The following is a 14,070-nucleotide window of genomic DNA, read 5'->3' as shown; positions in this document are numbered from 1 at the left end:
AGTGCTTTAAAATTACTTTTGATTGTATATTTGACCGAATTTTTTAAATTATTTTGTTTCAAAATATTTTTTTTAATTTTTTAAAAATTACCTTGACAAATTAATTTTTATTTTACCTTTTTTTGTTAATTTTAAATAAATGGCCAAATAATTTGTCATTTTGGTCTAAAAAAAATAATTTTTATATTTTAAGCATATCAAAAACAAATGTAATTTTTTTTTTCAAATAACAGGTGGCAATTGAAAAAAAAAAAAAAAAAACTGTTTTGGTCAACTGGCTGGATGTCCGAGAGGATGTCCGGCCGGACAACCGGGTAGATCCAATTTCAAAATTCAAAAACTCACTCTACCAAACATGTTCCGAAAAGAATTTTCAAATATGGGTATTGAATTAATTTTTGAAAACTATTTCCAAACACAGCACTAAAATAGGATGGTGTAATTATAATTTCACCCCTAAACCAAACGCAGCCCTAGATTTGCTCCGACGTTAAGGTGAATTTATGTCAATGTCAGTGTGATGTTGGTGTAGGGTATATAATATATATATATAAGGATATTTTGGTTATTTTGTTTAAATTTGTCATTTTGAACAAAATATTTTATTACTTGGACTTGTAGCCAAATAAAATTGAGATTTGGACTTATGAACTGAGTGCCTTTTATTAAATGGATGGATATGATATGTTTAAAATGATTGATAAATAATTAATTTAATATTTTTACATAAATGAGTGATTATATTGAAAAATGACTTAAATTTAAAAGATATTAAACTGATTAAATTGTACTAAACTGAACCGCTTCAATTGGTATAATTCAATTACTCCAATTTGATAAAAAAAACATTTTGTATCAATATTTAAAATAATAAAAATGACATTACTAATTTGGTAAAAATTTTTTTATCTAAGTACCACCGTACTACCAAATCGATTACATTCTTTCTTGCTTATAGATATTTAAATAAATTCAATTAATGGGTCTGGACAGTAGAAATCCCAAAAAGTTAAAACAAAAGTCAGGCTGGAACTCGGAGTCGGGCGGATCCATGTGCCATTCGGACTCTCTCTGAAGCCGCACCCGCACGAGTAGCCGAACAAAGTCAAAGACCGACAATTAGAAAACCGTATAATTATCCAATCCAACCCAATCGGGATTCATCCATCGACCGCTCCAACGCCAACTCCTCTTTTTTCTTCCCGTAACGTAACCCTTGCTCTTCTCCATCGAAGGCCTTCCTTTCAGTCAAGAAATTGGTGATCTCTCATCAGACCTAATGGAGATCGCACCAAGTGGTGGTTCGACGGATTTTCCGAGAAAGTTTGAAGAGGAGGAAGAGGAAGACGTGTGTCGGATCTGTCGGAATCCGGGGGACGCAGAGAACCCTCTTCAGTACCCCTGCGCTTGCAGTGGAAGCATCAAGTTTGTTCACCAAGACTGTCTCCTTCAGTGGCTCAATCACAGCAACGCTCGCCAATGTGAGGTCTGTTTCAATTCTTCTTTTCATCTATCAATTACTGCTTTGCCTTCATTCTTTATTTGCTTCTAAGGATCAAATACATGTTGATTGGGTTTTTTGTTTGGTAGTTGAATAGGGTTTTAGGTTTTTTAATATGTTCTTGTGCTTATCAACTCAACTCCCCCAAATAAATATTGAATTTGAGGTATTTAATTTTATATTTGTTAGGTAAATATAGCTTTTATTAAAGAATTTTCACATTGCAATCTTAGTATATGTTTACATGTAAAGGTTTTAGGTCTTGAGTTTTTAGTAAGACCGAGAAGCAGGACAATAAGATGCTATAAATGATTAGAAGAAAGAATTAAACGATCGAATTGAAAGAAAACGATCTCTTTTTATTTTGTTTTTGTTTTCTCTCTTGTGAAATATTTAGTTCTCTTCCTTCCCTCTTCTTCTTCTTCTTTTCTTTCTTTTTTTGGGTTCTATGGGTTTCTTTTCTTTATTTTTTATTTTTACAGATATTAAGTAATGACAAATTAGATCTGGGTTTGGCTAAACAGTATCCGGTTCCTGGGATTGATTATTTTTGGCCACTCCTGTATAATCCTATCTAGGAGTTCAAGGTGTCAATTCTTGCCAACGGCTTGGCAAATATGATTATTTCTCCCTCATCATGGGGGCTGTATATTGTTGTTTATTTGTTGGGCTTGGTTTTTTTTTCTTCCCAAGTTTGTGCTATTTCTTGTGGTGGTTGTTGGGCTTGGTGGCTGTTGGGTTTCTTGCTATGTATTACTGAACTCTAATTGTCCCATGTAATTCTTCTTATATTTGTAATTAATCTTCTGACATAAAAAGAAAAAAAAGAAAAAGGGAGTCTAGTATGATAAGTTTATTTTGCACTCCTTTATAGTGAAGGCTGCTTGGCAAATATGTATATTCTGACAATAAAGTTATAGCGGATATATTCTGCACCTAGTAAATACGTGTAGAAGTAAAATAAAAATGGAGGTCCATGGATTTTAACTTGTGCCAACAATGTAGGGACTCTTTATTTTGGAATCCAATTTGTTTAGTAATTCTATATTCATGTGACCATATGACGAGGCATTTTCAGAACTAGAACAATCTTTTGTTAGAGTGTCTTGCACTAGACTATAAATACAATGGTCTTCTTAAGTTTAGACTGGTATAAGCACACGCTTGTGAGCGAGTGGATAAGTAGTTTATCAAGTTTGTCCTCTTGGACTGAGATGATCATGTTATTGCAGAACCACACTTTCCTAGCTCCAATAGCAATTATTCATGGGCAACAAGAAGTTTGTCTTGTTGGAACTGAGATGATCATGTTATTGCAGAACTACACTTTCCAAGCTCAAATTGCAGTTATTGAAAATTTATAAATTTACTAAGCATTAAATTTATGGGATTTGGATGCAAAGCATACCTGATAAGTAAAACCACAAATTGCATGTCCAAAATTGTGATATGAGCACTGAAGTAACTGAATGTTGCATAGTCCCAGCCAAAAAGCCTGCAAGGTAATTTTCAAAAATGAAATTATAAAGCTTCATTTAGATGTACAAAACTTTGTTCTTTTCATATTATAAAGCAGGAAGTGAAGACCTAAAGCCAAAGTAGGCGCCACAACTGAATTTATACACTTGTTTGGTTAAAAAACATATATGCACCCATATATCTCAAATACTCTTCCCCTCCAGAGAAATCCCTTACCCTGTTTCATTGTGTCTCTACTTCTTCAATCGGAAACTCTCTTAATTCTCCCTCTCTCTCAATTTGTTTTTTTAATTTTTTTTTTAAAATTTTTTTAATTTTTTTTTTTTCCGTTTCTCTGAATAGAAGCTTTTCATTCTTCATTTCGGTTAAAGAAATAAAGAAAAGGCGGTAAAAAAAATCTCTTCGTGTATGGGCTCAAACAACCAGGGGTTTGAGAAAAAGAAGAGAGGAGGGAGAAATCATCATAACACACACATTGCTTCAGTCTTCCAGCTTGCTGTTTCTTTTTTTATGGCTGCAAGTCGTGGATGCTTTAACCACATGAACAGCGACCCCTCATTCAGACCTAAATTTTATTTCTAATTCCTTTCCATGTCCTCCAAGCCACCCCTTAATAAAACCAAGAAGAAGTTTAGTTCTCTTTTTGCATAAAGTTCTTTCTTTCTTCTTTTTTAAGTAAAAGAATTTTATTGATAAGAATAAGCTTGAAGAAAAGTTTAGATCTCTGGAAAAATAAAAATAAAAAATTATGTAAATTTTATGTAATTTTTTTTCCAAAAAAAAAGGAAAAAAGAAAAAAAAAAGTGGTCATAATTCTCTCTTACAAGTAATCTAATGTGAAACCTATGTATTAGGGATGCAAAGTTTTACATTTATGAATCTCTTTTAGTAACTTCTAAATTCGTACAACAAGCCTATATTGTGCTTTCTTCATAATACAAGGAAACCACCACTATTGATTTCTGTAGGATTCTCATAACCATATTTGATGCCTATTATGGTACATTAGGTTGATATCTAAGAAGCATGGACATAGACATGTGACACGACACGGATATGACACGGACACGCCGACACATTAATTTTCAAAAAATGCAGGACACGACATGTGGGGACACGCATAAAATATATAATTTTATATGATTTTTGTTTTATTATTGTATCTTAAATTGTCTTGTTCAAGTTTATAGTTAGTTTCATATGTGTCTAATCGATAGACCTGTGTGTTTAAGAGATACACATGTCATTTAAGTGTCCAAAAAATGTCCGGGTCTTTAAAAAATAAGACACGTTTTGAAGAGTGTCGAACACGTGTCGGTAAAGTGTCCGAAGAGTGTCGGTGTCCAATATGGACACGACACGGATATGTTACCTTCTTAGAAGTGTCTGTGCTTTTTAGGTTGATACTGTCAGATATATATAAAAAAAGGTCGATACTAGCAGATAAAAAGAAAAAGAAGGTTGATACTGGCTGCATACTAGTTATGGAAAATCTTCCGATCATGCCTTGTGGCATAGCAATTTGAATGGCGGGACTATATAAATAAAAAAATGTTGTGCTACAGAAGACAACTCATTGAGTTGGATTCTATTGTCTCTATTGGCAGTTGTTTTTCATTTATCTTATAGGTGTTTCTCTCAATTGATTCACTTGATATGTAATTCCAGGTCTGCAAACATGCATTTTCGTTCTCCCCTGTTTATGCTGAGAATGCTCCAGCAAGGCTTCCTTTTCAGGAGTTTTTAGTTGGGATGGCCATGAAAGCGTGCCATGTTTTGCAATTCTTTTTGCGCCTTAGTTTTGTACTTTCTGTTTGGCTCCTCATCATACCCTTCATTACATTTTGGATTTGGCAATTGTCATTTGTGAGGAGTTTCGGTGAAGCACAAAGACTATTCTTTACTCATAGATCTGGAACAATTTTGCTTACTGATTGTCTGCATGGCTTCCTACTTTCTGCAAGCATTGTGTTTATTTTTCTTGGAGCCACTTCGTTGAGGGATTACTTCAGGCATTTACGAGAAATTGGAGCACAGGGTGCTGACAGAGAAGACGAAGCAGACAGAAATGGTGCTAATGCTGCAAGAAGACCTCCTGGACAAGCTAACAGGAATTTTGCTGGGGAAGGAAATGGAGAAGATGCTGGTGGAGCAAATGGAATAGCTGGAGCCGGCCAAATAATTAGAAGGAATGCAGAAAATGTTGCTGCACGGTGGGAGATGCAGGCAGCTCGTCTTGAGGCTCAAGTTGAACAAATGTTTGATGGCTTGGACGACGCTGATGGTGCGGAGGATGTACCCTTTGATGAGTTAGTTGGGATGCAGGGGCCTGTTTTTCATTTGGTGGAAAATGCATTCACTGTAAGTCTATCTTTGTTTTCTCATCTATGACTTAACAATTTTCGCGCTTTCCATTTTTGTGTTGCTTCATTTAATTTAAAATTGGATCTTTATAATTATTGGACATGAGCTAGCATCTTTGTTATACCTGGGTCATATCAGTTAAATTGTTAATTCAAATGTGTTATACCATCATATTTTGATTTATATGCTGCACTAGCAGTTCTGAAATTAAACATTGTCTGTAGTAGAGGTTTATGAATTCTGCATTGATATTCAAGTATGGGTAAGGGTTTTTGGGGTTTTGGATTTCATCAGGTACACAATCTGTGCCATGTCTATGGCAATTAGATGGTCAGGATTCAGGAACGTGGCTTGTCATCACCATGTAAATCATTTACTTTCCCCGTGATAGAAGTTTCAATATCATTAAATCTTGTATTACTTGTTATACATCGTAACAGTATATGTGGGTATGCTAACAATGGAAAATTTTTGGGGTGGCCACTGTGGCCATTATACTAATGCTTGTCCCAAGACCGTGGTTTTAAGTTATGGTGGTAGTCAGCATAACAGTGACGGTGGTGCTGACGTGGTTGCAGAGTGTATATGGATTTAATATCTTCTTTAATTTTTATAGTTTCGGCTTGATTCATCTTTAAATTTAATCGTCATTGTGGCAGCTTGATTCAAAAACTAGAATTCTGCATGGACTTTGCATGAGGAATGTATTTTGTTCTACTTTCTTGTTTAGGTTTTTCCAAATTCACAGGCTTGAGCTTCTTGTTTTTTTTTTTTTTTTTTTGATTGATGACCGAGAACTCGGGCCTAGAAGGTACTTTTGACCCACCCCAGGTGTGTAAACTTGGGTTCAAAAGTCACCTTCTAACCTTATGAACCGGCCAAATGGGAGGGGAGCCAAACCTTAGACCTCTTGGATAAAATTCTGGGGACTAACAATTCAAGCTACCCCTTCTAAGTTTATTTTAGCGTTTACTTTGGATTTGGTTCATTGATACACCAATTTTTCTGCAGGTTCTTGCAAGCAATACAATATTCCTTGGTGTTGTAATCTTTGTGCCCTTTTCACTAGGACGGATTATACTTCATTATGCATCTTGGGCTTTGTCCTCTGCTACTAGTCCAGTGCTGTCAGCAGCGATGCCGCTTACAGAGTCAGCCCTTTCATTGGCAAATATCACATTGAAGAATGCATTAACTGCTGTTGCGAATTCAACATCTGATAACCTAGAAAACAGTTTACTTGGACAGGTTGCAGAAACATTGAAAGAAAATGCTACAGGACCACATGAAGTATTGAACAATCTTAGCACCTCATTTTCAGCTGATTTTATGGAAGGGGCATCTGTTGGAACATCAAGGCTTTCTGATGTTACAACTCTCGCTGTTGGCTACATGTTTATATTCTCTTTAGTCTTTCTCTACCTTGGATTTGCTGCATTGATTCGGTACACTAAAGGTGAGCCTTTCAATATGGGGAGATTCTATGGTATTGCTTCAATCGCAGAGACAATACCATCACTTGTCAGGCAGTTCGTGGCAGCGATGAGGCATTTAATGACTATGATTAAGGTTTCTTTCCTTCTGGTCATTGAACTTGGTGTTTTCCCTCTGATGTGCGGATGGTGGCTGGATATTTGTACCATAAGAATGTTTGGGAAGTCAATTGCTCAAAGAGTTGAGTTCTTCTCAATCTCTCCATTAGCAAGCTTGTTGGTTCATTGGGTTGTAGGAATTGTGTATATGCTACAAATAAGTATCTTTGTCAGCCTTCTTCGAGGGGTATATGTTTTGCTTGCATTTTAATTTTATTTTTTCATATTTCATTTTCTAATTATCATACATATTCTTTTTTAAAAAGTACACCACTTTAGACCCCATTGGATGGGGGCCTGTGTGGGGGAGATTGCTTAAAGATCTAACTGTCAATTCTTACATGTTTTATTTAATCTCTGCATGCTTTGATAGGTTTTACGTAATGGGGTTCTGTACTTTCTTCGAGATCCAGCTGATCCAAACTACAACCCATTCCGTGATCTGATTGATGATCCTGTGCACAAACATGCTCGTAGGGTTCTGTTGTCTGTTGCTGTTTATGGGAGTTTAATAGTGATGCTGGTATTTTTACCGGTTAAACTTGCCATACGACTGGCACCCTCCATTTTTCCACTCGATATCTCGTAAGATTCCTCTCCATGTTTTAGGGGCATCTATTTTTTATATTGGATTTTCCATAGCGTGGGTTTGAGTCACAGAAACAGCCTCTCCAGAAATGGGGATAAAGCTGCGCACCGCTACAGCGGGAAACTTGTGCACTGGGTCATGCATTTATTTTCCAGTTTTATGTATTCCCACTGACTTTGACTTAAATGTTCACACCTGTGATTGCAGTGTATCTGATCCATTTACTGAAATCCCTGCTGACATGCTTATCTTTCAAATCTGTATTCCATTTGCTCTTGAGCATTTTAAGTTGCGCGCAACAATCAAGTTTGGTCTCCACTATTGGTTTACCGTTGTTGGCTGGGCACTTAGTTTAACAGATTTCTTACTTCCTGGACCTGAGGACAGTAGTGGTCAGGAACATGGAAATGAGGAGCCAGCAAGGCATGATAGATTACATGTACAACTGGGTGAGCAAAATCAGCCCTTGCGAGGATTTGTCGTCCCTGATGATTTGAACGGAGGCAGGGATGTGTCGGCAAACACCAATCTTGCAGAAGAGCATGATGGTGATGAACAATCCAACTTAGAGTAAGTTGTATGACAAATTACAATGATTTTAGTCTATACTTGAAGTGTGCATGTGAATTACATCATTGCAGGAAAACTGCCAATAAAAATTCTTGCCCGTTATGGTTATGTTTGTTTATTATGAATCCTTTTCTGTACTTTTTTCAGTCCCTGAATTTGTTTCCATTGGTGGTTATTTTAAATCTCAAATTTACAATTTGGTGTCAAATTTGTCAGCTGTTTGCTGCTTAATCAACGTGCTTAGACAAGTTTTGTCTTGTTTTATGGTTCTCTTTGTGTGTGTTTCTTTTCTTGGGGCAAATACGTTGGGGGTTGGTTGAAATGGTAGGAGTAGCATTAATTGAAGATAAGTTTAGAGAGAACAAGCAAAGATGGTTTGATCATGTACAATGGAGACATATAGATGCAACGATAAGAAAGAGTGATATGATCACCATAAATGGAAATGTTATAGGGAGGGGAAGACCTAAATTGACATGGGATGCGGTAGTAAGAAAATTAATTTATTTAATTAAGCTGAGCATATATCCCTTTGACAGAGCAGAATGGCAAAAAGATTCATTTAGTTGACCACACTTGATTGGTACACAAGGCTTTGATTTGGTTTATGTGATGTTTTTACCAATTTATTTTATTAAAACAAACCAGAATTATCTAGAGTGCTACCAAGTTTTTTGGTTGGTAATTAATCACTGGCCATGCTTATTTATCATAGTAATTTTGAAGTTATGTCATTGTTATCTATTTATGTTTCTTTTTTGAAGGTTCGCTTTGTACACTATGATGATAATAAGTTACAGATTGTTGATGTAAAAAAATAAAATATATATTCTCTTGGCAATGATCCTAGCATTTGTCTTTCTCAGTTTGTTATAGTTTGTCTTATTTACATGCTCACTTCAAATAATTTTAGAATTCATCTTTGACTATTTTTATACCCCCACGGGGCATTGCCATGACCTCTCCATATGGGTATCTCTTGCAAATGTAGTGCTACGTGTTAGCCTTATGAGATGGCATGCAGGCCAGCGAGGCAACTACATAAGCACCCCTCCGGGGTCGACCCATATTGGCCTAGGCTAGCATACACAGTGCCCTAACTTTAGGCTTGTGATGCCCTCAGATGGCTCGCAATGCCCCTCTGCTCGGCTAAGGATGCTCTGCTTGAGCACATTGTCTCTCCTTCGTGGTCAACATGCTCAAAGTCCTGTCGGTCTAGCTGAGCAGCCTGACCAAGTGTGTCCCTAACTGCTACGGCCTTGTAGTCAGTTGCTAGTCGCACTCTAGAATTGTGCGCTCACCCCTAAATAGAAACTAGGAAGTCAATATCCTTTTTGTACAAGTTCTCTCAAAGTATATAAAAAGACATGTAATACTTCTAATTCAATAGAGACCAATTTTTGAAGAACTACCAAAGCTTTTAGAGTGTTTTATTCTATTTTTTGGGATTTCGTGATGCAATTCTAGCCCTAGTTATGATTTCCTCTTCTCCATTTTTATGCACTTTTAGCCTCCAAACCACAAAGCCAGTTTTGTATTAGACCCGCCATACTCAACTCTCAAGCATCATAATTCCTCAACCTTAGCACTCTAGATCACAAAAGATCACGAAAACTAGCAAAGTGTTTATTCTTGGGTACTGTTTACGGCTCTCTTCAGCTGTCCCTAAATAGCCCATTCTTTTCATTCGCAGAACTTTACCCTTTTTTTACATGTTTAAATTCTAAAATTCTACATAATTTTCCAAGCTTTTGGCCACATTAACTAATAAATTTAGCCCTAAAACTAGAGACTTTTGTTGCTGCATCTTATTAATTTTGGGCTTGCTATTAGATAGGGTGCAATATGGGTGAATCTAACTTGAGCCCAACCCGTAAAATTTTAGGGCATGGGCGATGTATATTGAAACACAAGATTGGGCTGGGCTTGGGCAGAGGACTTGGGAAACTTGAGGTCGTGTTCCATATATAATTACATATTAGATTATATTATATTATATAAATATGACCTATTCTGACCATTGGATCTATGAGATTTCACCCTAACTGTTGGATTAAATCCAACACAATATATTGGCTGAATTGTGGTGGTTTGATGTTTTGATTCTAATGAACTACTTATGAACAAGTTTTTTTATGAAGAGAAAGACTCAGTTAATGGAATGTTTATAAGCAATATTTTCTTTTTGTGATTTTGTTGTGATATTTTTTTTTAGATTGTGAATTTATGAACATGTTATAAACAAGTTAGAATAAATTTTAATCAGCCTAAATAAATTACTTTTAGACTTCTAATCCAACAAAGGTCCAAAAAAATTAACCTCAATAATTGCCCAGCCCAATCTTTTGTGGGCAACCTGAGCTAAATTTATTGAGCTTGGGTTGGGCTTGGGCTAAATATCTTGGGCCTGCAAGTCGGGTCTGTGTAGTGTTGAGCACTACTTGGACTAGGCCTGGACAAGTCTTGAGCCGGCGTAGCCCAACCCACCCGACTTACTCCCTATTTCTAGTGGAAAGTCTACACTGTACTCACCCTACATCAAATGTCATGATTTACCCTTCTGTCCAACGCCTTTTCCACATCCTTCTTGTTACGATCTAATATTTTTTGATTATGTATTTTAGCAGGTACGGGTTTGTGCTTCGTATTGTACTACTGTTGGTGATAGCTTGGATGACTCTACTTATTGTTAACTCTGCTGTCATAATTGTACCTGTTTCACTCGGACGAGCTCTTTTCAATGCCATCCCTCGTCTCCCAATAACTCATGGCATCAAGTGCAATGGTAATATGATTGAATATAATTTATTCTCAGTCACTCTATTTTCTTAATTTTAGAACGATAACATTAACTAATTGCTTCTATTTCTTTAGATTTATATGCTTTTGTCATTGGAAGCTATGTGATTTGGAGTGCCGTGGCTGGAGCCAGGTATTCCATTGAATACATTAAAAGAAGGAGAGCAAAGGTTCTGTTAAGCCAAATTTGGAAATGGGGTGGCATTGTTTTGAAGAGTTCTGCACTGTTGTCAATATGGGTAAGAAAATGCCATCCCAATCATCTTTTTTGCTAATCAGCTTTTCAATGCTTTCGACTCTTACATCACCATTGTGTTCCAGATTTTTGTCATCCCGGTGTTAATTGGACTGCTCTTTGAACTCCTGGTAATTGTGCCAATGCGGGTGCCTGTGGATGAAAGCCCACTTTTCCTATTGTATCAGGACTGGGCTTTGGGACTCATCTTTCTTAAGATCTGGACTAGATTGGTGAGCTTTGAACTTCTTACTTTCACAAAGGCATTTATATTTTGAAATGTGTGGCAGCCTGCCAGGATGAAATTGAACAATTTCTAGCCAATCACAGATGGCAATTTTGATTGAGGAAACGTCACTGAATAACTGATTTTTAACTTATTACTCCTTTATTTTTCCCATCAATTTCTTTCAACTTGCCATATTTTTTCCTTTCAATTATAGGGTTTCTAGCAATCTCCAGTGCCAAATAATTCTAATTTTAAAATTTGATACTATTATACGTGGTACATTTTTTATTTTCTTATAACACTAATATTCCAATTCTATTTACATTATCTGGAAATTTTTAACTTTTGAAATTCAATTTATTCTCCCATAATTTCTTACACTTCGATAAATAGTTGTGGGATTTGAGTTTAATCCTGTTTTAGATCTTGATTGTTTTGCAATCACTTTATAAAGAGAATTATATTAGATGTATGATGTTCTGTTTCCAAACTGACATTCTGTGTTTGGCACTTATTTTTGTACTGATCAGGTTATGCTGGATCATATTGTGCCTCTGATTGATGATAGTTGGCGAAGAAAGTTTGAGAGAGTGAGATTACATGGTTTCTCGAGACTGCAGGGCTTTTGGGTGCTGCGCGAGATTGTATTGCCAATCATTATGAAACTGCTTACCGCGTTGTGTGTACCCTATGTTTTAGCCCGAGGAATTTTTCCGATATTTGGATACCCATTGGTAGTAAACTCAGCTGTTTATCGGTTTGCCTGGTTGGGATGCCTCGGATTCAGCCTGTTATGCTTTTGCGCCAAGAGGTTCCATGTCTGGTTCACCAACCTCCACAATTCTATACGTGATGACCGCTATTTGGTGGGTCGTAGGCTGCATAACTTTGGAGAGGATTCAGGGGAGAGGCAAAACCAGGCAGGGAATTCCTCAGAAACTCAAAATAATGATACACAAAGCTTTGATTTAATCCAGTATGACCATGACGTGGATGTAGGGTTAAGGCTGAGGCGTGCTAATCAGCAAGATGGCTGATATGAGACGGGATCGGAGCTAGTTTGTGCCCCATTTGGTGTGTTAACAGAGGATATATGCATTGTTGACAATAGGTTAACTAACAGTGTACCCTTTTAAGAGGGGCGTTGTTAGGGTTGTGAATAGTTTGTGAAATCTTGTCGCAAAGAACGTAGAAACAAGATGGAAAATTGTTTTGTTCATATGAAAGTATCTTTTACAAGTGTCTATTGTTGGAATTTCCAAAAAAGGTTACTGTTATCTTTAAGATGAGGGGCAGTAGGTAATGGCATTTGGATTGTTGTTACATTAATCTGTTGCTGCTATATACACATTAGTTCCCTCTACACCCATTCAAGGTGTGAGTTCAATTCCCAATGCATGTAAGAGAGGAAGGTGGATGCAAAAGAAATTTTAATTGGTGTATTTAAAAGCACCCCCATTGCTCTGTGTGTGTTTTTTTTTTTTTTTTTTTTTTTTGCTTTTAAAATGCAACTTTGCACTACGGTGCAATTTAGGCGGTGCAATTTAGGCGGGCTCAACTTCAGCCTAAATTCTTTTAAGGTTTGGATAAGATATTTTTAAATTTGGTACGAGTTTGGACAAAAATTTAGAAGTCCGAATTAAATTTGGAAGAGTTTGGGTAAAAACGTCAAACAATCCGAGCAATCTGAATTCTAAATTATAAATATATAGATATATAAAAACATTAAATATACATATAAATTATTAGTTATTATATGATGTTAAAGTAAATTATATTATTAGGGGTTGTTTGAGATGACCTAAATAAGTGTATTTGTTGTCTTTTTATGAAAAAACGTGTAGAAAAGTAGAGAGGTGATGTGATAGAAAAAAGATAAAAAGATGGATTATTTTGTAGTAGCCAAACTTGGCCTAAATCAAGTATATATTATATATACAAATAACATAAAATCTTACTTTTTTTTATTTTCACTCACAAATTATAAAGACTACTATAGCGGCATCTCTCTTACATTATATAAATTATTTGTTTTTGATGGTATTAATGATTTTCTATATAAAAAAAATGTAAATAGAATCAAATTTTAATAATTAAATAATGTAGCTACAAAAAAAAAAATTGAAATTCATTTACAATTCGAACAACTCGGGTAATTTGGGTTTAACTTGGGTCGGTCTTGGGCAGAAAATCTCGGATTACAATTCGGGCCTGGATGGGTCTAGATAAGTCTCAATACAACTTGAATTAGGCTTAAATAATCTTCTAACCCGACCGAACCTACCTGAGTTGCACCCCTACTCTGCATTGGGACTGAAGTATTAACCTTTGTTTACTTGTCCTGTGTAAAAGAAAAATTTATATAATGTATTAATAGAAACAAGTGGCTGTGGGATAAATGGAGTTATTTGCAACTCATGCCATTTTGAGATAAAATTTTTAAGTACAAGTAGTTTTGAAATATTTTTTAAACCTAAATTATAAGTCAGTGGACTTTAAAATTTTAAAAATGTTAGAGATTTAAAAATTCTATCAAAAATTCTACCAAATGTCTCACATGGGCGTGAGACCCACATGTGACTCCTATTGTGTGAATCTGTTACCAAAAATCTGGTTTGGGCCAAATTGACAGACGAGATTCGACAGAAAACCTAGAATTTCACAAACAATAGCAAATCAAGCAATTGTGGTTTGAATGTCCTATGCCTTCAC

At 35.9% G+C, this 14,070-nt stretch overlaps 1 protein-coding gene across 4 annotated transcripts; it reads left to right on the top strand.

The window, feature by feature from the left end:
- The first annotated feature begins 994 nt into the window (after nucleotides 1-994).
- LOC114265744 (putative E3 ubiquitin ligase SUD1) lies at nucleotides 995-12,810 on the top strand. Of its 4 annotated transcripts, none has more exons than XM_028206567.2 (9): nucleotides 995-1,486; nucleotides 4,649-5,341; nucleotides 6,356-7,123; nucleotides 7,310-7,521; nucleotides 7,733-8,095; nucleotides 10,720-10,880; nucleotides 10,970-11,133; nucleotides 11,216-11,362; nucleotides 11,889-12,810. In XM_028206567.2, exons 1-9 carry the CDS (start codon nucleotides 1,280-1,282, stop codon nucleotides 12,393-12,395), a joined length of 3,222 nt encoding a protein of 1,073 aa, XP_028062368.1. In that variant the 5' UTR covers nucleotides 995-1,279; the 3' UTR covers nucleotides 12,396-12,810. The 4 variants fall into 4 exon arrangements, with proteins under 4 accessions (XP_028062368.1, XP_028062370.1, XP_028062369.1 ...); XM_028206569.2 differs by having other exon boundaries at nucleotides 1,047-1,486; nucleotides 6,356-7,018; XM_028206568.2 differs by having other exon boundaries at nucleotides 1,122-1,486; nucleotides 10,723-10,880.
- Nucleotides 12,811-14,070: the final 1,260 nt, after the last annotated feature.

This window comes from Camellia sinensis, chromosome 3 (assembly GCF_055761805.1).
Source record: "Camellia sinensis isolate YWXY chromosome 3, ASM5576180v1, whole genome shotgun sequence".
Taxonomy (NCBI): Eukaryota; Viridiplantae; Streptophyta; class Magnoliopsida; order Ericales; family Theaceae; genus Camellia; species Camellia sinensis.
Note: the sequence above shows the minus strand (reverse complement) of the source record. Positions and strands in the feature narration are given on the sequence as shown.

Excerpts from the sequence above, each read along its gene's own strand:
- LOC114265744 (XM_028206567.2), top strand. The coding sequence starts at position 1,280 with ATGGAGATCGCACCAAGTGGTGGTTCGACGGATTTTCCGAGAAAGTTT. Across the intron at positions 1,487-4,648 it reads GCAACGCTCGCCAATGTGAG|GTCTGCAAACATGCATTTTC; the intron begins GTCTGTTTCAAT and ends ATGTAATTCCAG. Across the intron at positions 8,096-10,719 it reads GATGAACAATCCAACTTAGA|CAGGTACGGGTTTGTGCTTC; the intron begins GTAAGTTGTATG and ends TATGTATTTTAG.